Source organism: Emydura macquarii, unplaced genomic scaffold (assembly GCF_026122565.2).
Source record: "Emydura macquarii macquarii isolate MOO-44397 ecotype Brisbane River unplaced genomic scaffold, CSIRO-AGI_Emac_v2 contig_2422, whole genome shotgun sequence".
NCBI classification, from domain to species: domain Eukaryota; kingdom Metazoa; phylum Chordata; order Testudines; family Chelidae; genus Emydura; species Emydura macquarii.
The window spans coordinates 7048058-7073137 of NW_027132559.1; the positions used below are offsets into that span (position 1 = coordinate 7048058).

Here is a 25080-nt window from a genome sequence, read left to right on the forward strand (position 1 = left end):
TCAAGTTAACCGAGAGGGTGCTTAAAGAATGGTATGCCATCTTTCACCCCAACTGGTTTGTCTTTTACCATTTGAATTCAGACAGTATTACCTTAACATTTCCTTCCTTATATATCAAGGAGAAAGATAACATTACAATGCCAGTCATCTAGCAAGCTGCCTCATTATCACACAGTAATTCCACTTTACTCAGTGGTATTATGGTATTGTGAGAAGTGTCATAATATACCAAGATATAGTGTATTGCAGGGAAATTCACAAGATAATTCAGTCATAATTTTGCTTGCTGTTCAAAAGAGATATCTCAGGAATGCTCTGTAAAGCAGAGTGATGTTTGCTTTTCTTTTGAAGCAGGAGACGTATTTATTTATTCTTTATTACTATCATTTTTAAGCAAACCTACTAAGTTTAAGAGTGTTTCTAGATGAGGGAGCTTTCTATCAGTATTTCCTTATAGTTAACATGAAAATGCTTCCTTCTCTCATGACAATGATGCAAGGTCTTCTTCATTCTGTCTAAACCATCCAACCAGCCAGGGTTCCTTAAATGCAAATTGTCCTCCTGATCTCCTCTCAACAGCCTGGAATCAATCCTTGGACCTTTCAAGCAACTTGTGTTTCTCCAAATATACTTCCTCTCTTCTGCTCTTCCTACTGATAAATTTATCTTTCCTTGTTAGAAAGTCTTTGCTAAATCTCTCAATGCATTCAGCTGTAGGACAATTACTATCTAAACTTGATAATGCATAGATAGTTCACTATTGCTAGCATTTTTATTTCCATATACAAATGTACAATAAAATAATTTTTGGATTAGTGGAATGAATTCCCATGTGCAAAAAGTACAGACACACAATCTGATAAAGACGCTGTCTCCTGACTACTCTGCATATTCCATAGCTATGGGGCTTCAGAGCTACAAAGGAGACAGCATTTGCAAAGAGCCAAAGCCAAAAAACAAAACAGAATAAATCAAATAGAGCAAGGGTTTCACCTGGCAAAGCCAACGCCTCTGCTGACTCCATTAGCATCTCTTAGTATTCTGGTGGAAATGACATGTCCAAAGGGTTTCAGCATATTCTCCAGTTCCTGCTCATCCATGGAAATGGGTAAATTTGAGATGTAGAGATTTGTTGGGTCTTGCTCTTGTTGCTAAGATAAAAGAAAAGAAACAGCCTCAATTAGACTCAATACTTAAATAAACAGAACGGCTTGTGGCCCCCAATATCCAAAGATGGTGCATGCTCAAAATAATACAGAGCCAAGAAGTAACAACAGGACTAGAAGCAGAGCTGACAATTTATTTGTCAAATATAGCCCATTAAGGCCTCAACCCTGCAAATCCTCATGCATGTGCTTTTCTTTACATACATGGGTAGTCCCATTTAACTATGGGACGGCTCACGTGCAAGACATTACTCTCGTGCACAAGTGTTTTCTGGACTGTGACCTGATTTAGGAAGCTAACTGAACAGAACACAATTTCCATGTGTTCACTGCTCAAAATCCTGTTTCTATTCAATCCTGTTTCTATTGAGTTAGGGTTTGTCTATGACTAAAACAGAACAGCAGCACAGCTGCACCACTGTAGTACTTCAGTGTAAACACTACCTATGCTGACAGGAGGTATACTGTTGGTAGATAATCCACCTCCCCGAAAGGTGGTAGCTAGGTTGATGGAAGAATTCTTCTCTCAATCTAGTGCCGTCTACATAGGGCATTAGTTCAGTATAGCTACGCCTCTCAGGAATGTAGATTTCTCACACCCCTGAGAGAAACGTACTACACCAATGTAAATTCCCAGTGTAGACTGGCCTTAGGCTAACCCAAAATAAGCCTGCTTTAAACCAGAATCAGAATAACCACATAGCCTTTTGCACCAGTTAAATTAAATTGGCTTAGAAATCACACCTTCAGTTAAACCCCGGCAAACCGGTTTGTGGACAAGCACAAACAATCCCATGCATTTGTCCAACTCCGAGAAGATGAGTGAATAGAGTGCAAATTCAAGGAGCCTGTTTCTCCACTTCCTTGCATCTCATTCACAACTCTGTAAAGTGAACGCCATTACTGTGAGAGTAGAGAATTCTGATTTTTGCAGCATCTCATACCCACTGCACAAAAGTATAAATGACTATAAAACGTGAAGCCTTGTAGAGAATCAGGGCCAAACACTTATGAAAGTTCCAAGGCAACAGCACCGTGAGAGAACTTAAAGAGAAACCTTCCGCCATCGCAGTTCAATAGGGCATATCTCTGCCATACACATGCAGCTCATTTTTGCCTTTAACGTATGGAAGATGAACATCAAGATATAAATTCAGACATACCCAATTCCATTTCATGACAAATAGCTCATAATAAACCTGGCATAAAATAAATATGTGGAACTGGAAATACAATAGGAAAACAGAATTATACTATACCTAACAATAATACCCAAATAAGCAATCAAGTTATCTTTTACTGGTTAAACACTTTAGGAATTCTATTAAAATAGAAATGATATTACATACACAAACACACATATACAGTTTATATACACATGTGCACGTTAACATACATACATCACAAATGTAATAGTGCCAGACATGCTAAATTGCAGCGATGTGCATTCTTGCCAACTCTCACAATTTTATCAAGAGTCTTGCAATATTTGGTGATTTTCTTAAAGCCCCAGCTCCCACAAATAAGTCAATGTGGAGATCTCAGCTTACCTTATAGAAAGAAAGAAACAAAGAAAGAAACAAAGAACCCTAATGGCTAAAAAACCTGAAGTAACGTATTTTTTAAAATCTCATGATTTTTAGCCAATCTCAATTTTTGGGGTCTGATTTCATGAATGCTAGGCCTAGACAATACTAAATGTGGTAAATTGCATATTACCTTCTCATCTGCATCCTGTACGTAATGCTTCTCTGGGGGATGGGGGAATAAAACCGAAAAAGGGAAAAGTGCTAAAGAGTAAACTAATCTTGAAAAAGGAAAACACAAAACATACCTTTCTCAACATCTACAATCACCTCCTTTTCTCTCCTTCCTTTTATGCCATCCTGATGCCTTGTCCCTTTTACAGCTCAGAAAGGTTTTCCTTCCACTGACTAAAACACATTTTTGCTTACATCGCATTTCAAAACTAAATTGGGAACAAGGGGCTGAGATTGCTACAATGTTAGCAATGTGAAAACAAATCAAGTGATCAATTCTGGGAATATAAACCTTGCTGATATTTAGAGGGGAAGCAAAAGAGGGGGGTTGGGAACAAGGCAGGCGTGATATGAGTTTTAAAAAATTGGGTTAATTAACAAAAGCACTTTCCCGTTTCAGCATTTTTGCACTTTTTTTCTTTGTTTATATTATGAAATATTATTTTGTTTTGTTTTTTTTGTTTTAGCTGAAGGGAGAGGGAAGATTAGGAAGTGTCTTTATTTTGGGTAACTACTGAGAAAATGCTGAGCAGTGGTATCAATTAAAGTAGAGGTATTAAATCAGAGTAGAGATTTGCAATTTCACAGGCAGTGTGATTCATAAATAATCAGACTATTATGCAAACCTCTGCCTTCTGATTGGTTAACTATTTGGATTAATTAACCAATCAGTGCACAGGGACTGACATATTTACCATTTTTTAGAAATAAATGTACAGTGCTAATGCAAATTAGACCTATAAATCAGAATGCAGAAGATGGAATAACAGAGAAAATACAGAGTTATATATCAGTAACTCTACAGCATCCCTCACTCTCACTGAGACAATTCTATTTCAGTAGAATATTAAAGTGTGAGATTTTGTTTTGACTATTGAGTCTTCTTCATATCTAGGGCAAAAATTTAAAAAAAAAAAAAAAAAATTGCAGCCAACATGTTCCATACCACCGAGTTTATCTTTCAGTTCTTTTTTCTAGACTAGGAAGCACCGATCCTTTAGATTACTGATTAAATACAGTTGCTTTAAATATCCATAGACATTTTAGCTAAATTTTAAGTATGAATGAATTCCCAACTCAAAGTTTGCTCTATGACCATTATTTACCTATCACATTTTTTATCAATATGATAAACAGGAGTATTAAATAGATGTATTAAATCATAAAGGGCTAGATTAGGTTGCCAACTCTATCCCCAAGTGATTTACAATGTTTTGTATATAAGGGAAATAGTTCCACATTATTTTTTCTCTGCCCATATAATAAATATGTAGGAAATATTTTCTTCTCTTGATAGGAAGAGATGACTTCAACGAAGTCATGTTCCAACTACAAGCTGAAACGGGATGCAAAGCTAAAATGATTTCAAAACATTTTTAAAAAATTGTAATTGATTACAATTACAAACTATTGGTAAATAGTAATATCCCCATTTCAGAGGTGGAGAAACTGAAACATTAAATGATTTGCCCAAGGTCACACAGTAAGTTAGTTTCAGAGCCAAGATTACAATCCACATTTCTGACTCAGTTTCAACTCTAAACCCTGGACCATGCTGCCTCTGACATTAAGGTCCCGCATCATTCTTTTGAGACACAGAGAAATCTTCCTCTGTGGATTGGATATTGTAATACTTGCACTTAACTCTATTTGTTTCTTTTTATGCTGGATTCCCAGGTTCTTGGATGACACACACACACACACACACACACACTTTCCCCTCTCCCCAATTTAATCAATCACTTTCCACCCTCCCCATTAGGAGTCCTCCTTTTCAAAGTCATCTCCTTCCTTTCCAACATGTGCCTATATAACATTCCCCAGAAATACCCAGGGTCGTGAGGCACCTCACCACTACCTGCGCTTGCATGAAGCAGTTTTGCCTGTATCTGCTGTGGATCAGCTCACCCCGAAAGCACCAGCCTCAGGCAGCACAAGCACTACCTTCCTGGCCCCTGTAGGCCTTGCTCTGTGTACAGATAACAATAGGCACACCCCAGCCCCTGAATACTGAGAGCATTCCCTGCAATTTTGAGCTCCATATCCACTGAACAGGGATGGCCTAGATTGGGGTGGCCAAACATACTGACCCCCTGAAACCACCTCTCCCCGCTGGGCAGAATCCTCTAGCCCCACTACCCTGCCGCAGGACAAAAGCTCTGAGCTACCCACCCCAGTCTGGTAGGCAGAGAATGACAAGCCACAGTTTGACCACCCCCTGGTCTAGGGTAATGCTTAGTCCTGCCTTGAGTTCAGGGGACTGGACTAGAAGACCTCATGAGGTCCCTTCCAGTCCTACAATTCTATTATTCTATGATCTCCACACTGGGGAGCTGGATCCAGAGGAGCTGCGTTAGTACCTACCTGTTGGCCTGTCTGGGATATGAGAGGTTAATGGAACAGGGGAAATGATCAATACTGCCCTGCATTTCTCCTTATTGAATTTCATCCTGTTTACTTCAGACCATTTCTCCATTTTGTCCAGTTCATTTTGAATGTTAATCCTATCCTCCAAAGCTCTTGCAACCCCTCCCAGCTTGGTATTGTCTGCAATCTTTATAAGTGTACTCTCTATGCCATTATCTAAAGCATTGATGAAGATATTAAACTGAACCGGACTGAGATCTGTTCCCTGTAGAACCCCACTCAGTATGCCCATCCAACTACTCTCTGGGAACGGTTTTCCAGTCAGTTATGCACCCACCTTATAGTATGTCCATCTAGGTTGTATTTCCCTAGTTCAGAGAAGGTCATGCAAGACAGTATCAAAAAGTCTTACTAAAGTAAAGATATACCACATCTACTGCTTCTCCCCCATCCACAAGGCTTGTTACCTTGTCAAAGAAAGCTATCAGATTGGTTTGACATGATTTGTTCCTGACAAATCCATGCTGACTGTTAATTATTTTTTTTTTTTTTTATCTTCTAGGTGTTTGCAAATTGATTGCTTAATTATTTGCTCCATTATCTTTGCAGGTACTGAAGTTAAGCTATCAGGTTTGTAATTCCCCGGGTTGTCCTTATTCCCCTTTTTAAAGCTTGACACTATATTTGCCCTTTTCCAGTCTTCTGGAATCTCTCCTGTCTTCCATGACTTTTTTAAGATAATCGCTAAGGGCTCAGATATCTCCTCAGTCAGCTCCTGAAGTATCTAGAATATATTTCATCAGGCCCTGGTGACTTGAAGACATTTAACTTCTCTAAGTAATTTTTAACTTATTCTTTCCCTATTTTAGCCTCCTATCCTATCTCATTTTCACTGGCATTCATTAAGTGAGATGTCAGCAAGTAAGCCACCCTGCTGCTGCTCCCATGCCTTCAGTTGTGGCTCTCCAGCTTAGAAATTTGCAGGCAAATCCTCTGCTGCTCTCTGGTCTTCAGCCCTCTCCAGCCCAGGCTCTCTGACTTGGGGAGGTCAACCAGCAAACTCCTCTTTTGCTGCTCTGCTGCATTCAGTCTTCTTCAGGAACCTCCTACCACTTCCTTCTGGGATGTCCTGCTTTCTGGAAGCTCTTACCTGCCAATCTCTCACTCTCAAGAGTTTCTCACCTGCCCCATTTCCTGACTGTCCATGTCTGTTCACTAAAGCAGCTCTGACTCACCAAGTGCTCCCCCCTGCCCCTCCCAGGCCCAGATTCCTCTTTTAAGACCAACTGGGGGGGGGGGGGGAGGGCAGGTGACTAGACACAGGTGCATTGGCCTATTCTCTCAAAGGGCTAGAGTCACCTTGTGACATCCCAATTAGGTGAATTTAAGCCCCAGGCCAGTTTTGTGATTGGCTGAAAATGCAACCTTAAAGGTTAAAACTTTTAAGAGAGCAAATTAACAGTACATTAAAAACAATATGTAGACTAAATCTCAGCATCACAGTATCTAAACACTTGGCAGCAGCTGTCTTGCTGCAAGAGTTGAGTTTCAGAGCAGTCAGGAGCATTTGTGTTGGAGAAGTGGTTTTAAACTGCATTAGCAGTTAGGAAGATATGAATCCAGCATTCAGCTAGGAAGGACTGTGCCAAAAAGATCTGAAAGCTTTATCATAGGGGCAAACTGAAATATTGCATACTGATGAAGTTTAGAGATTATAAAACACAGAGGGCGGGTCTGCTGAGACTTTAGGATGCTGTTTTGTTATGATGGACCCTGATATTTCTTGAAGAATAAAGAGGCTATCTTCAGATGGGATTTTCCACTGCAGTTAGATAGTCTTTGGAAGAATTGGGAACAGAAATGTTTCTCGACTGAGAACAATTGTGATACTTGGCTGCTAATGAGGGATGTAGCTGAGGTTGTAAGGCTCCTAGTATTCTGCTGTGCCCTTTTATATCATTTACTCTGACAATACTTTTTTTCACTCAGCAGTATTGCTTTTGGTTTGGTCTTTTCTTTTCTTTTTTTTTGTAAAATCACTAACCTAATCTGGATTTGAATTAAATTTGGTTTACTCAGGAATCCTGTGAATCAATTCTCTTTATTAACAGTCCACCAAAACTCCTTGGAGCACTTTGCAAAGGGGCTTTAACCACGGACTACTAGTTAAGAGGAGTTTCACTTTACATCTTCCAAACTGACTTTTGAATCTCTGACAACACATTGTGGTACTTAGTTTTGTATCACTCTTCAAAGTCCTCTTTATATAGGCATAGTCTGGTTTTATATTTATGGGTCATATACAAGTAGTTGTCTTGTCCTTGAATAATTAGATACTACCACTTTCATCACTCTGATATTGATACTGATCAATATCAGTTACAGATTCCCTTTAGAATCATTATAACCTCATCCAGCACATTTTAGATACTAGTCTCTTCAAATGGTTCAAAATTATTATTATTTCTGTCATGCTGTTTAGTAGTCAGGTTCCATCCTGCCTTTAAATAACAACGGTTACACCCTTACAGAAGAAACAATCCATACATCACTGAATTAACCTATAAAATAAAGTCGTATCACAAATTTCTCATTTCTTGACAATATTGTACAAACTGTAGTGGCTATGTATCTTCAGTCTCATCTTTGGAACCACAATTCATATGATCAGTGCCAGTCTGGATTCAGGACAAGTCATAGCACTCAGATCATTTAGTGAAGGCTTATAATGATTTCTTTCTTTTTGTGGACCCACGTTCAAATTCTCTTCTTGTTCGTTAGTATTCACATTTATGGGACCCTTCTAGGACATCTAAATATGTACTAGATCATATATGGAAGCTGGTTTGGTTTGTATTTGACTGGCTAGCCACAGTATGTGACCTTCAATCTGGAAGGTCACATTCAAATCAATTCCATGAACAAGAATTGAAGGTTTTTCCACAGTTCCATTTTTGCCATTTCTATATTCTTTTTCTTTCTGCTAGTTTTCACAGATTGGAGTTAATTCCAACATTTTCAAACTTTGTAACACGTCAGAAAATCAGGTCACTAATTTATTAGATGTCTAACTATAGATAAATGTGCCCAACTTTAGGTAGGCAAGTTTAACATTCTGATCCCAAGTTTTAACATTTTAACATTCGTTAATGTTATACATGAAATAATAGAACAATCCACTGCATTCTTCACATAGCAATCTTCACTCGTTTCTCCTTTATAAATGAACTGTGCCCATTTTGCTCAACAGAGCACTCAAAAAGGTAAAAGAAAACTATGTCCAACTTCCACAGCACAGCAGTCTGAAAGCAGGCATGGCAAGGAACATTTTTGCGGTATATCAAATGTAGATTATATTTAAGGGTTATGAGCTGAAACTTCATCTAGTGTAAATCAGCAGAGCTCCACTGAAATTAATGAAGCTAAACTGATTTACACCACATGATGGTAACCCAGGGTGTTTTGTTTTGTTTTGTTTGTTAATTAACACAGCTCTTATAAATAACAATAATGGTTCAAACTACCTAGGCTTCAAATGGTGTCACTGCAATAGTTTGGCAATTACCATTGTAGAGCTAGGTAAACAAAATTCACCAAATCACTTTGCCAGCATTCACAACCCCTTTTATTTGTAGTCATATGGGCGGGCACATTGTTAGCTGCGGTGAGAATGTTCTCAGAAAGCAAAGCAGTTGTGTACTGAGAGACAACAGCAGCTGGAGCTACCCAGTGGAGCATTCCATCTGGTTGGGGGAACAAACTGCTGGCAGAAAGCTGGTGAAGGTTGTACCAGCTGCCCCCTCATTGCTGCCAATTGAGGGAAATGGGGGTGTTAGGGCATTCCAGAGGGAAGGAGTGTGTCAGAGCAGAGATGCACTATGCCTGATCTTCCACTGGAATAAGGTGTCTGAGAATGCTTATGTCAGTGGTTAGAGTTCTTCCCATGCTGGTCTGACTCGTGCTTGGACTAGGTGGCTGAGGATCAGGGGGGCACGACTGTGGACCCCCTCTCCATTGTTCCTAAATGCTACATAGACTTTATAAGTTGCCAATAGACTTTAATGGTGCTCCGTAAGGGTGTAACTGCTTGTTCAGTAGGGGTTTGATCCTCATTGAAGTCAATGGCAAAACAAACTCCCACTGACTTCAAGAATGCAGATCAGGCCTTAGATCAACTTGGAAGATTGAGGCATTTAATGTACCCACCACTACACTTTTTTATGCATTTACTTTTTGCCTTCCTTACATTCCCATTTCTAGACCATAGTCAAATAAGTGCTTAAAACAGATACATATGCCCTCACATAGTCTACAAAGGGCTAAATTAATGTGAATATTTCCTCTATCTGTAGGTCAGTAGACCAGAAAAAATTCATGAGAGTATTCACACCAAAAGTGGTCTCCTGGTCTTTTTCAAAATCTTTTTATGTTTCACCCAAGTAGATTTGAAAAATTATGAACTTTTTATGAACTGACTAAAAGGACTCCCTCTTGTTTATAAAGCTTGCAGTGGGTCATCCATTCAGGAAAAAGAAAAAATACAATATGACCAATCATATTGCATGCACAATGAAGAGTGAATATTCATAGCAATTCTCAAAGAAGCCATAGGTTAAATTCTTTTCTAACAGCTGGTTAAATAATTGCAAACAAGCACATTCATAAAAATCATGACCTGTAAAAAGAAAAAGGAGAAAATTATTGAGGTAAGTTATTTGCAACAAATAGTGTGATTAGCTCTATATGGTAATTTTATTTATAAAAGCTGTTTTAATTAAAAACTTGACCTTTAAATAGAGTTCATAGTTTATATATGCTAAGAAATTCTTCTCACTTTGCAAACTTTCAAGCTGCTGTGCTGTAAGATGGACTCAGCTTTCTTTTAATTAAGTTTGCTCATGAAAAGCACAGCATCTTCTAAAGATAAATATTGCTAGAACTGAATTATTATATGTCTACCATGTCTGATGCAGAATCTTCCATTATATATATTATCTACCCATGCTGATTTGATTTTCCCCTCATCTTACACTGCAAATATGGGAGTTACTATGGACTGTGCCTTTTGAGAATTATATCAGATCTGTGGTTAATATTTCCTTTTATTGTTCACAGAATATTGTCATAACTCAACCAGAACTATGACAGCCTGATGCAGAGACAATTCTTCATACTTTTGTAACTTCTAGGTCAGACTGTTACAATTTCCGAGTTTATAGATTTCCTATAAAAAAGGTGCATGGTTTCTAACTTGTATAATATGCTTCAGCCAGAAATTTACCACATCACTCCAATTTTCAGAGTGTTCTGTTGGTTTTATGTTCAATTTCAAATTGGTTTAAAGATTGCTTTGATGCCTTACAAAGCTGTATGCAATTTGGAAACCATGTAGTTATCTGAGTGTCTGTTCTTGTAAGAACCAGTTCACTCCCACAGATCACTTGAAGTTAATCTATAAAATATTCTGCAATTACTACCTAGCCTGCTAGCATGTCCACCTTAAGTTAGAAATGTACTGATGCCACTATGACCTGGGTGCAAATTGCTGAGTCAGACTAATTCCAAATTTAAATTTTTCCCTATTTCTTTTAGTCTGTCTCTCACCGAGTCCAACTGAACTTCTGTGTTGCATATTCTATTGTAAGGGACATACTATTGCACAGAATAGTACATATATGTTTATGTGTAACTGTAGTGGGTTAGAGACACTTTGACTTATACTTTCCAGTCTTATTTATATTCAGAGAAGAACACAGCTCTTTTATCTGCCATATAAAGTGAATTAAACTATTGCAATGCCACTCTTACCATGCACATTCATACCGAAGTCAAGTGGATTTTGCATGCTACCCATTCACTGCGGAGTATATATACTATTCTAATTACAAGTACATACCATGAAATTACATAGTGTGATAAAGTCAGGCCAGAGGGCCTCAAAAGGACATACAAGGGCCAGTATGTAAGTCCAAGAATGCCAAAAGCCCTTTTTCCTGCAGGCAGAGGAGAGATGATTGCAGGGCAATTAGAGACACCTGGACCCAATGAAGGGCTAGTCCAGGTGTACTTAAACCCTGCCTTCCCTAAAGGGAGAGAGGGAGGGAAGCACAGGAGAAGGGAGCTGCCAGACAAGCACAGGAGAAGGAAGCTGCCAGAAGGCTTGTGGCAGCTGGAGGAGAAGCTTCCTCTGGGCTAGGAGACAGTGCTTCTCTGCAGCCCGAGGAGCAGAGAGGGGGAAACCCTTGGCCCCAGCGGGCAGGAGGAGCCCCAGAAAGGTACCTCCCTGGGGAGACGGGGTGACCGGTGACTCCCTGGCCCACTACAAGGGGCAGAAGCGTGGGACCCACTAGGGGGAAGCTGGCTGTTTTCCACAATAGGTATACGAATCTTCCATCATCAATAACTTGGGAAACAGAACTAGCTGAATCCAAAACCCAATGTGCAAAAACCCACATAAATCAATGGATTTAAGAGTAAGATTACTTTCTCAGAAAGATCTCTACAATGAAAAGACTAATTCGGGTATTTTCCAAAGGGTCAGCATTTAACTGTCCACACAAAACATTGTAGTTACTATCAAGGGTACTAACTTATCAACATTGGAAAAGTATTAGAGGCTTTGAGGAGACTTTTTGGGACATTAATGCTTTTTCATTTTTGACCTTTTGAACCATTCAACCAGGTAAAATACAAGCAGCTTTTGTGACTTCTCGTGAAGAATAACAAATGCTCTGTTTTGTCCTATTTTACTTTACTTCTTATAAGCCATGTATGGAGTCAAATCTGCTTGTCTGGGAATTCCTGTTGCGATGCAGATTCAAGTAAATTTAGCCTGAGTCGATACAGATTCCCAGTGAACTAAGTTACTCATCTTGATGCACACACTAAAAGTGGAAACCAACTGGTCCTTAAGGCTGCATCAATTTTCTGGAAGTCTGGATTGTTTTGAGTACTATACAAACTTTGAAAACATGTACATGGATACTTCATAAGAAAAAACAAAATCCTCCATAAAATAGAGTCTTAGAGACAGTTTTAGTTTGAGATATTTTACTCAGAAAAGAGTATCATTGACATTTAAGAATAATGAACTATTCACAAAGTGTTGAGGAACAGTGATACGTTTAATACATATAATATATATTAAAGGTGAACTAAGTCATGTTTAAAACAAGACAATTGATGGTTGTCATTCAGCAGTATAATCGCCAAATAAACTTCACATTCTCCCAGCAGGTGGAATTCCCAACAATGAATCAATAGGTCCCAGAGAAAAATTTAGCCATTAAACCGAGGGCTTGAAAAATCCATTTGCCCATTCACCAAATGGGCAAATAAAAACTGAATTTCTGCCAAAACTCATGGCCTAATTCACCAGTGGCACTTACTGTAGTAAACTTTATATAGTAAGTGGAGTGAATTAGGCCATGAGTTTTGGCAGAAATTCAGTTTTTATTTTTTTTTAAAGTTTCGTAACTTTATGATTCCAAAAATATTTTTTTCAGATATGAAAGCATGCTGTGCTGACTGAGTCTGCGGGCTGCTATTACCCAAGCAACAGTATAAGAGTGAAAACAACAGGAGGATGGGAAGATGGCAGCTGGGAAACAAGCCAGACATATGAATAGCCTGTTTGCTGCTTTTTGGAGAAGCTGCTGTACAAAAAGCAAAAGACGAGGAACCAAATCATGGTCTGCAGATGCACAATTGTTGCCAACCAGGCCATGGGCGGTCAGGCCTAGTGGAGAAGGCGAGAGGTCAGTTTACTGGTTACAGCCAGGTCCAGGGCAGGCAGGAAATCAGCAGATGGTTAGTGCTGGAGGAACAGAAGCCAAATGCAAGCAGGTCTCTGCCATTCCTAACAGCAAGCAGGAGATTGGGAGATGAGCAGAGTAATGGTATCTCCCTTGCCCTTTCACAAGAGGCAGAAGGGTGGAAGAAGAATAGAGAAGCTGAGACACCCTCATCCTTTGCACAGCCAAGACACCAGTAGCAAAGGCAGCCAGGAGGCTTGGGGGTTGGGAGATAGCACCACTGCAAACCAACAATATCCAGCAAACTCTCAGGTGAAGATGAGGATAAGAGAGAGCTGATTCTTCACTCTTCCAGGAGACAATGCTGGGAGTGGCCTTCAGATTTATCAGACACCTACAAAACATGGCTGAGCAAGGTGTGGGACAAAACCCTGTCAGGAATCTCAGCATTCTCTCCCTTCCCTGGAGCTGGAGGGGGGTTTGAGTTCCTCAATAGGGATTTGCTCTGAGACCTCATTGGTGACCTTTTTCCCTCCATCTTTCATATCACTCTCTGGCTGGTAAGGTTTGTTCCTCTGGCTCGTAGTCTAATACATTTTCTAAGTCCAGTTATGTTACTTCTCCCTTTTGCTTCAACAAGATGACCAAGTTGTGTTTCAAGAAACTTGGACTTACTGTTTCTGCTTAGCACACAGTTGACACAACTGTCAGTGATGTGCACTGAAGTAGCCAGCCTGCCCTTGAGAAAATGCTAAGTTAACAATTGTACAATACTGAGCTCTCTGTGGTTCTTATTTACACATTCTCTCTCTCTCTCTCTGATATTGCATATTATCTAACATATAATAATTGTATATTGTATTTAAACATATAACTGTCGATATATCATGACTAAATATATTATACACACATATGTACATGCACTACTGAAACAAACTCTTTTTTGAAAATCTGGGCATGTAGACAATGTGTCCGTATAGACACGCAAGTCTATTCCCAGATTTTGAAGATGGGCGCATGCTGAAATTGTACATACTCATAGCTTGATTGTATGTGCAAATCACATATCCATACACACAGCCATTTATGTGCCTAATCCTTGTGCACGTGTGTATCTATAAATGAGGGGCTGGCTGGATGAATGGATGTATATTAGAGGTTGATTTTTTTTCTCTGACTCTGGTGTAAATCAGAAGTAACTTCATTGGAATTATTCCAGTGACTTATATCGCAGTAAAATTATTTGACTGACAAGGTATAAAGGCATTCCTTGAGTCCCAACAAGGAAAGGGTTAAAAGGAGAGCACAGTTGCCAAATATCATCTCACATGGCTGATTTGACACTGGGCTATGAAAACGAAGGGGAAGCTGATGTTGCTATCTAGGAGGAAGATGTGTTCTCTCCTCTCCCAGTATGCTGGAAAGACCTCCGAGCTACTTTGCTCTTGTTTTTTAATCTTCTCTGTGTTAATAAAGCCAGCTTTGAGGAAAGAGCATGAACTGAACTATACTTCGGGGCTTCATTTTACCTTTCCTGGCTGGTGTATCTGCCCACCAGTTTATAGACTAGTTATAATATCTATATTCATATCTTAGGCACTTCCACATCATGGTACCTACATGGCAAAGAACTAGAAATAGAGAGACCCACTCTATAATGTATAAACTAATAGTATTAAGCTGTATTTTATCACAGGCAGACTCTCTGTTCCAATGCTTGTTGCTGGTAATACTGAGGTCAGCAGCTCAGTGCATGCTGAGATGGCCTGAGCAGATAGTCATACAATCCTTGGAGAGGAACTTCACTTACCAAGGAGGTAAAACTGAAAGGTATCATCGTAAATGATTGCTTGTGAAATTTGGCATCATTTGTCAAATTTTGTAAATGATTGCTTGTGAAATTTGTGGGACCATTCAGATGCTGATACACACCCCATATATAATATGCTGGAACTTTCAGACATGACAGATTGAACTTGGTAGCTTGCAATCTTATGAATTTTGTGCTCAGCTCAGATTTGCTACATACATCAAACTAATGTTACATTTAATCAGCAGCCCACTTTACAAAAACCACGTATTACATATGGAAGTTGTTCCTACCCACACAAATCTTTTATAAACTCACCAACATAATAAGATCCCCATTTGGAAAAAAGAAATTCATCCAGACCTAATGGGGAATGTTTCAACCCATGTTTATTCTTACAGATCAGTGATTAGTCAGGCAGCCACACATTTGGCAATCTTAGAATTTGATCTTAAATTCAGAGACTTCACAATGAAAGTGGCCACAGAAAGAGGAAACTGAAATACCGCAGCATGAAACCTTCCACTCCTGTATAGAGCCTTTAAGGGAGAATATGGGTCTGGATCACCGAGAGCACCATCAACAACTAATATAATTTATTTGCTTTTCAAGGCAAATGGTTTAAAGTTACAGGACCCTATTTTTACAGGCAGATCAAGATTCACTGCTATATTGTCTTTAACAGTCTTCAGAAATATTGCTTCATTTGGGGAAGGACTGAGCAATCCACAGAGGAAGGGAAGATTTAAGGAGCAGAATCTATTTAGACTAAATCATCTCCATTTTTATTTCATAACTCAAAATATATTAAAAGGATTTAAAAATGAAGTGGTGAAAGCCATTGCAGCTGTCCAGCACTTCTAAAGATCAGGTAATGAACCAGGAACAGAGAATCAACCATCCTCTAACCCTCTGCTGATTGAGACCCCTATGTTAGGAAGCTATTGAACTGTCACTGCCTAGGATATAGCTGTTCAGTGAATAAATGGACAGCTTTAGTCTCCAGTTCTGCTAACCTGGCACCAATTATTTTAACACCAATATTTTTCAAAAACGAAAATAAAAACTAGTCAAAGAAAAAGTACAAATGAAACATAAGCCCTGACTAGTTGTGGTCAATTAAGGCCCCCTGGTGTCAAGTGTTAATCCCGGTTTTCTGGCCAAATTCCCGACTGGGTAATTAGAATCGGCCTACCTAAAATTCTCCCTGGAGTTTCAAATGCAGGAGTTATTCTTGATTTCCTTCCTGTAACATTTGTTGTATAGTGCAGCCAATGAAGAGTGGTTGCACTTAGGTAATGGATGAATGATCCATATTCACAATAGAGAATCTGTAAATGCACTGTGGGATCCGTCAGGAAGAAAGACACACAATCAACCTAAGTTCCTTTTAGTACTGCCAGAACAACTACTCGTCTTTGAAAATGTCTTCACATTCCTCTGAACTAGTTATTTTATTAAATTAGTTAGGATATTTTTTCATAAATTTAGGACGACAGATTTAACATGCAGGCATTGTATCAGTAAGACAGTCCAGAAAAATATAGAGAACTTCTTCCACTTTGAAAACTATTCATATCATTCTTGAGCCAAAAAAGATTAATGATTTATTACTATGCTCATTAATCAAAGAGAGAGAGAGAGCACGTATGTTTGTGTATAAAGGACCAATTCCACTGTTCAAGTCAATTATGCCCTGTAAAGCTATTACACTGAGAAGAAGCTGCAACATTTTTGAGACTTCCTTGAGAGTATTTAGACCATAAAATAAATGCTATTATTCAGAAGGTACTGAATTGCTAAGCTGCTTAAATTTGTACAATTGGGAACCTGATGTACATTAAAATGCTGAAACTCATTAAGAGCCTTTTTCACAGCCTCTGAATCATTGGCATTCATAGAACTATTTAGAACAATAAAACACTCCCCATACCTAAGAGGAGGACAACTTCCACTCCTTCAGCTCTGCTTAAATGAATCACTGAGGCAGAACTTGTATCTAACCTTTCAGCCAACCTCTTTTGTTTTTGTTTTTTTTAAAAAAGCAACCCAATACTAATAGTCCAAGTAAAACAGCAAAATCTGCTAACACACCATACTACAAAAAACCCTAAACAATTTAGTTAACATTGATCCCTTGTTAGAGTGCAATTTTAATTTTCTCACTTTGTCAATAATAAGTAAATCACCTTCAAAGTTAGAACATGGTCTGTTTTTTCCTTCCAGCCTCCAAATCCACACCCCAACAGAGGCTGCTTCATTGTGTGTTATTTTTCTGAGCAAAAAGCAATGGAATCAACAACCCACATCTGTTTTCATTAATGTTAGTTGTGCACTCTCATTCTGTATGAGCCACATTGAAAACTTCCTTGCTGGTCCATTCACTTTGGTCATGGACTTTATGTTTGCAAACTGGTACTAAAATAGTCTAACAATGATCAAAGTCCACCTCCCCTCCCTCCTCCCGCCCCCCGCCCCCACACACACACACAATTGCTCAACTCTCGGTGCATTTTTCCCGCAGATTAGGTAGCAGAGACTCAAAACAGGATCATGATGCTTTCCTGATTAACCAGAATTAAACCTCCCTCTGACTGAACAAGGATGGTCTGTTCTAAACTTGTCTTCGAAGTCACTCCTTTTGCATACTGAACAGTGGGCAAATAGCACTTAAAGACATTGCTTCTCCTTGATCTAATAATAGTGTATTCTGCTGTACTGGGTGACTGATTTCCTCCTTGGGGGGGGGGTGAGAGGGGGGGAGGGACAACTGGAGAAATTGCATGTAATTTCTACAGCCCCCATCAGTCAGAGAATGAAGAAGCACAAGTCTACCTATCGTAGGATGCTTTAGACTAGGGGGATTCCACAGCAGAAGGATATGTCTCTAAGTGAGTTTTCACCTACTATGCTTCTTTTAGTTTTCATGTTACAGCTGTAGAGCTTGAATTCAAAAGTAAATTACTGTATCTGGAAAGCAAAAGAAACAAAAATCTGGCAAACTAAACAAAAAACTAAGTATAAGTAAGAACTATGGGAATAGTGACTGCTCCAGAGATTTCACAAGTTTACTGATCGGGTTGATATTGTACAGAACTGAAACAAATGTATTCTTGGGGCTATTATTTAGGTTGTTAAACTGCTCCCGTTATTCCAAAATATTCTTCAAAATAACAAACCAGTGAATTATCCCCCCGGCAAACTACAAAGAAAATCATTTCCTTTTTTGATCTCAGCATGTTGGGTGGATTGTAGTACAATGCCAAGCAGTGATCAAGATAATTTTGGAAGTCAGTTGGTAGGAATCAACCTTCCTCATGGATTCTCAGGTCAAAGATAGATCTCAATTACAGGGAAAGGTGCACAGGTGTGTTTTAAGTTTGTGTTATATATCTGTGATCTCAGATATATAAAACAAACAAACAAACAACAAAAAAAGCAACACTATGAGAAAAGGATAGACTATAACCAAAACCAGGACTGTGTTAAAGCAGCAAATGCTCTGATATGTTTGCTATTTGCTTCTTAGGCTTGGTTTACACTTACCTCCGCAATTCGGCGACAGTCGACGGGAGTTACACCAAGTATGCAAAGAACCTACATAACTCCCGTCAACTGCTGTGCTTCTCTTCTGTGCGCCGTCTTCACTGCACTGTGCCGATGGGAACCGCACTCCCGTCGATGCAGAGCTACGCCACTTGCGGGGATGGATTAATAATGTCGACTTCTGGATCCACTGAGCGGGTCTTCACTGACCGCTCAGTCGATCCAGATAAGTCGATCTGACGGTGGCGACTTTGCCGCCGTCAGTGTAGACATTGCCTTAAACAAAGAGTTTTCAAGTTTTAATTCAAGTGCTATGTTTAAGCTCTATAGAGGTGACCAACACGGTGAGAAAATTTTGGCCACCAAATCTGCCTACACTGACAGTTGGTAATGATTTCACTGGTCCCTATTTTGGGTCTGTAATTTATAAGCACTGTGAACTGAAGACAACAAGACGATGCGGTCGCTGGCAGGCACAAAATAGCTCAGATTACATTCTTCAGCCAGCTTCAGGCCACATAGCACAAATTCAGGAACATGACTGCTGCTGTTGCATAGCTGTCAACATAACAGGTGGTATATTGTAAGTGTCAAGCACACATTTAATAACATGAGCGACATGGCAGTAGAAAACCCCAAGCTTTTCACAGATAAAAGACAGACCCAATGAGCAAAGGAATGTACAAGTTTCAGTGGGACCATTGTTTGAGGTTTGGATTAAATCAATATTTGAATGAAGACATAATAAAAAACTCTGCATCCTTTTAAACTTCTCAGCACACAACTTTGTTAGCAGCTTCTCTGGTATGAATCAGTAAGAGAGCCCTTAACAAGAGAAATATTGTATGGCATTTGATCCTTTAAGTGATGTAGGTCTCCATCTTGGGGGCTGTCTCTTTCCTTGTATTCATTCTAGTTCATTAAGATTAACGGGGGTGTTAGAGATGACAGCCTTAAGATTTAAATGGGAGAAGTAGGAGAACAAGATGTTTTTAGGAAAGGGCTCTCGACTCTGGAATTCATTTCCTTTCATTCAGTCCAACACAACGCAACATTTCTGACCTTCAAGTCATGTTGCAAAGCCTATGTATTTACAGCCAGATGGGTTCTTTCTTCTTCTTCTTTTTCTTCTCCGCACACCTCAATTACTTGAAATGTTTGAGCTTTTGCCATCCTCTTTTTTGTGAACAATTGAAAACTGGGGCTGAAGAATTTGTTTCTGCTAAGTTTTTGTTTCTGGACGTTGGAAAACAACAACAATTATTACTTTCAGGCAGGCCCACTAAGCATCTTTTAGTATATTTGTAGCACAATCACATTTATTATTACAGGTGTGATGACCTTATTTATTTTACCGTATGATTCAACATTTGTACATAAAATTGCCTAAGGATGTTGCCGGAAAGGAGCGTTGGCTCACATTTATTTTCTTGGAATCTTTTAATAATACAAATTAGACATGCTCAAATCATTACTTTTAAAAAAGCTGTAAAATTATTCTGGACAAGTAAAGGCTTGGGGCATAGAAAGCAAGGGATGTGGCTATATCTACTTCTTCCAAACTGACGGGCTCCGGGCAATTCTTGATATGCATTCACACACATTAGGGTGTTTAAATGCCTAAATTAGGTATGTTTAACTGTACAATGTGCCCATAACCTCATGCACCTAATACTTGAAAATCTGGCTTTCAAAAGGAGAATAAAAATGGTCTTTGACAATGTTAACCAGTTTTTTTGAAAGCAAGTGCAAAATGTATGGTATTTTTCTAACTGAGTTTTAAGAACAAATGCAGTGAAGAACTTTTCTCTTTGCTATTTGACACGTTAAATTCTGCTTCTCTTTAAAAAAATCTGAAATTTTCCTATGCATTATCCAGATTTACACACCAGGAAAGTAAATGGGGGATTTGCCAAAGTCTGAGGCTCATGACAGTGCGATGAGCATTGGTCAGTGTAATCCTTATGGCTAGTTGGTCAAATTCAGCACTAGTATAGGTGGGCAAAACCCCACTGAAGTAACGAGTGACTAGATGCTCCACCCTGCCTGAGCTTTGCTTGGATACAGTGGAGGGTAGAGGGGTCCTGGGCGCTAGTTGCAGTTTCCTGATCTTGAGCTGCCCATCTCCAGCAGATGTTTGAAATCTGAGGAGCAGCAAGTGTTCTAAAGAGCCTCTGCTACCTTATCTCGGTGAAGGTTCGGACCTCTGTCTTGCCACATCCCTGGTGTGCACTCTCCTCCCTCTACGCCAGGGTGTGTGGTAGCAGACACAAGAGGTTTGCTATGCCACCTCTGTCTTTTTTCTGTTACCTGAGAACTCCCCTGCACAGGAAGAATTCCTGTGAACAGCCTAAAGTGGACTTAGTTGACCACAGATATCAGGACTACGTATAGCCCTGTAAGTTTCCACCTTGAACTACTAATGCTTAACATTTCAAGAACGACAATAAATGAACAGACCACCATCAAGAAAACACTTGGTAAATCAATCATTTAACATTCTAGGTAGAAAAAATAATGTGGCAGTAGAGGTGAACTGGAGAGAAACACAGTCCTAAAGTTCATTCACTCAGAACATCTAGAGTGAATTTAATTTTAATGTCAAATACTGACAACAGTTTCCAAATAGGCACTTTGTCACTGTTGGTAAGTTTCAGCCTGATTCTGCCAGCCCTTACTTGAGTTGAAATGTACCTTAGTCCAGAGGTGGCCCCACTGAAATTAACTGGATTACACTCCAGGTAAGGGGGAAGAATGGGGCCCAAAAGAAATAGATCTGTCTGATACAAAACTGTAGCTGGTCAAGCCTCCTGCAGTAGAAACCAAGCTTGGGAACAGAGAATGAAGATAAGACATTAAGAAGCAGTGAGGGAAGTAGCAAGCTTGGAAAGGAATGGTTCTCATAACTATTGGATGGCAATACTAATTAATGGGACAATGGGAAGTTAATGGGACAATTCAAAGACAGACTGAAGTAGATGAATTATATTTTTCAAGATCAGGCCTTGAGTGTAAGTAACTCTTGATGTTGCAAGCACTGGGTGAAAAGGAGTCACAGTTTTAGCACCAACATTTCTAAAATAAAAACTTTAGTACTAAATTGATTAATTCATTGAGCAAAATCTCTAAATTCACTTGCAGAAAAAATATAGCAAATTTATCTGGATGCTCCTGGATTTTGGTGACAATTATTTTGCATATATAAATCAATTATGAGCAACTCATTTTAGTGATGGACAGATTAACTGTTCAGATTAATTTACACTGATTTCTGACACTCCCTATCACCAACAGCACAATGATAGTACAGAAAACGTAATGTTAAAACATAAAGGACTCAATTTCCAAATCTTTTGCACGAAGTACTGCATAAGTAAAATCTGTAAAACTGCAAATTTCACAGTCTTGATACACAACCGTACTTTGGCCATAGTTCACTTAAATAGTTTGTGAGCTTTACGTTACCATGGTCTGAGTTTGAACTTGCAACGAAAATAAAACAGAATATGTTTTACCTGGAAAAGCTAATTTAGCACCAAAGCCTTATTTCAAAGGGAATGGTTTACATGTGCTAAAGCATCTGATATCAGGAACTGGTAGCTAGAATCTGAGAGGATATCTATCTATCTAGAAATTCACACTTCTGTTTGTGAACCACAGGATAGAAAAGTTCAGTGATGCATGAGCCAATAAAAGGGCACATATCACTGTTCTCATAAGCCACTGCACCACAGCTACCACCTCTAAAAATGAAGCACACTGAAGGTTTGTCTTCTAGTTTGCTACCCATCGTGAGGGCTGGATTAAAACAAGCAGAGGCCATAGACACACACACCAAAATACAGGGCCCTCTGTGGCCAGGCCTGACACTTGGAGCAGCAGTGGCCAGGGTCCTTCTCCCCTCTCAGAGAAGCCAGGACAGTGTCATGAGACCTCTCTCCGCTTCCCCTCCCTGACATAGGAGAGGCAAAATATTTTCTGAGAAGACCGTGATTTTTAAATTGACTGCACCAATTTAAAACACATCACCTGCTACTACTAAAGGTACAGCATACGCCTGGACTAAAGATTTTAAAACTTAATTTACATGGACTGCTGGACGCAAAGGGCCAAAAGTACAATAATTCAGACATCAATGGTCAAAATACTCCAGTGTACCAAGCAAAATATATGCCACTGAATTTTTCTGTGATACTCTGAGTTTTGGAATATGATGGTATAACACCTGTACCTGAGAACATAGGGTCACCAGGCAAATCACAATTCTGTACTTCTGTGTTATGCCTTGCAGAAAAAGATACGCAGTGATGAATTTAATGTAGAAAAAAAACATAAAAATCCCCACCAAAAAAAATAACAATTGTTTGCCACATACTTTCGACTCTCAGTCCCTGAGAACAATGGAGAATGACAAATTGTTAATAACAAATATGAAGAAATTAAATGTTTGCTGCTTCCTAAATTTACTAAAGGAAATTATGCATTTCTCACAAAGCCTAATGCCAACTCCTCAGGGATTACATTTATTGTTTTGTTTGCTCAAATAAAACACCTATCAAGGTCAGCTATTTGAAGAATTTTTAATATACCAGCTTAACAACTATGGAGAGTCAAAAATGTTTATAGAGGCACTCCTAGTAAGATTGTTGGATTCCTCTTCGCCCCCGGTAGGTGCATAATGATTTAATAACAGAAACAGCATGCCCACAAACCACTCAACTCCATATTTAAATAAAAACCTAATATATTTGAGCTCTGGGTGTCAGTCTCCACAGTTCCTTCAGCTTTCTGTGTTATGAAAGGAGGGGTAACCCTAGGATACAGCATCCTTCCTTTAACAAGTGTGTCTTAAAGTGTCAGAAGTCAAGGAATTAAAAACAAAAGCAGCATAAATCGCTGTCAGTCATTAAAGTCTTTGATCTGTTCTTTACTTCAAAAGGCATTATGCTTTCTAAACGGAGGGATCAATCACTCTACATTAGACCTGCTGTTAGGCACCATTCTACCACACTGTCAGCCTGAAGGCCAGCTAGTGGAGACACATTCCATTTACCATTTAAGACAAACCAAAGGAACATATGCAAGCAGTAAAACTGTTGTGTAACTACCCTAGACAATTGCTTCCCCTTTTAGCATTTTGCAGGCTTTTCAAAAAACAGCAGCATACTTTGGCCTGTCTCTTTTTTTTTTTTTAAAAAAACAAAGGTCTCGTTCGATAGTCCACTGCTACTGTTCTCCTTTGACAAGGAGAATTGTAAAAAAAAGAAAAGACAAAAAAAAAAAATCTTACAGTGAGGGAGACTATCATCAAAGAAAATTCAAATTTTCACTGCTTTGCAAGAACATAAAATACACTGCGGTTTGCCTCAACATGTTCACTGGCTTCTGTGAGAACTAAGCAGTTTCTCTGAGTAAAAGAAAAGAAAAAGTGTCATTTTCCTTCTCTCATACAAAAACAGTTAAAATTAAATATAGTTATTTCACTATGAAGACGGTGAAATAAAACAAAATAAAAATGACCCGTGTTTGCTTTCAGTAATGGCTCATGGTTACTCAGGGTAGCATCTACATCTGCTGGGTTGCATAGTACATTTAATTTGAGGCCAGATCCTGCCATTCTTACCCTGCAAAGAGGTTAATTGAAATCCACTGCAGTGAGGCTTCTTGCGCAGAGTTAGATAAAATGCAATGTGATGTACGGCTGGCGGAATCGAGCCCATAAGCGGAATGCCCTGTCTCAGAATAGCTGCAAACTGGTACGTATCCTAGGAAACAGCTGAATCCCAATGATAGTGAATGGTAATAACTGCTGGCTAACAGAGACAAAATTGGCAGAAAACATTTTTAATAAGGATCATTTGATCAGTGGGGTGAGGGGTTAAGTGATGTCTAATCCCATTTTGAATGGGTCTGGAATTTTAGGAGGTTTAGTCCTAATATAGAAATTAGGGTTGCAGTCTACTGCCCTTACTCATGTTGTGTAGTATCTTACAATCACAAACCATCCTTTTGATTTAAAGGAGAACTCTCTTAGGAAAGGTACAAATCACATTAAGAGGGATGGGGGCAGAATATTGCTTTTAACAAACAGAGACTCAAAGAAGAAGAAGAACTAAAGGTCAGAGATGAAATGTAGTGAATATCACTGTTATTCTTGTACTTCTATTTATCACTATTTATTTTTTGTTCATTTCAGGGGCCAGATTCACTGGTATTCTCCAGGTGCTTTGCATCACTTCAGCAATGCAATGCAGCTGTTAATCCCGGCTCCTCGGACCAGTTAAGCTGGGTTAGCACCTGCTTTGCATCACTGGAGCAGCGCAGAGCAATCAGAATGTGCCCATGAACTTGGTCCATAGTCTTTAAAGGCACATTTTATTTTAAAAATAGCCTTTCTTCTTATGACTGTTGCTTAACTGGGAATATAACTTGTCCACCAGGATATCCTCATTAAGAGGAATTGAATGTATTAAGAAAAATGTAAGTTTTCACATTTACATAACATTGAGGCAGAATTTAGTAACTTTTCCCATTCTTTTCCCATTCTTTTTTTTTTTTTTTTTTGTGTGTGGCAAGATTATGTAATCTTGTTATATGATCAATTAGAAGGAAAAACTTTTTAATCGTACATGTCTCATTTTCAAATCTGATTTTAAGCAGTCCTCAGTGCAAAAGAT

The 25080-nt window shown here is 39.0% G+C and overlaps 1 protein-coding gene across 11 annotated transcripts in view; it reads right to left on the reverse strand.

Annotated features, from left to right (window-relative positions):
- The window catches only part of RBMS3 (RNA binding motif single stranded interacting protein 3), an 864086-nt gene that overhangs the window by 162752 nt on the left and 676254 nt on the right, over positions 1 to 25080 (reverse strand). For all 11 annotated transcript variants that reach the window (XM_067561871.1, XM_067561866.1, XM_067561863.1 and 8 more), the window contains one exon: positions 994 to 1151. In XM_067561871.1, coding sequence (XP_067417972.1) covers positions 994 to 1151 — 158 coding nt within the window. The remainder of the gene's footprint in view (positions 1 to 993; positions 1152 to 25080) is intronic.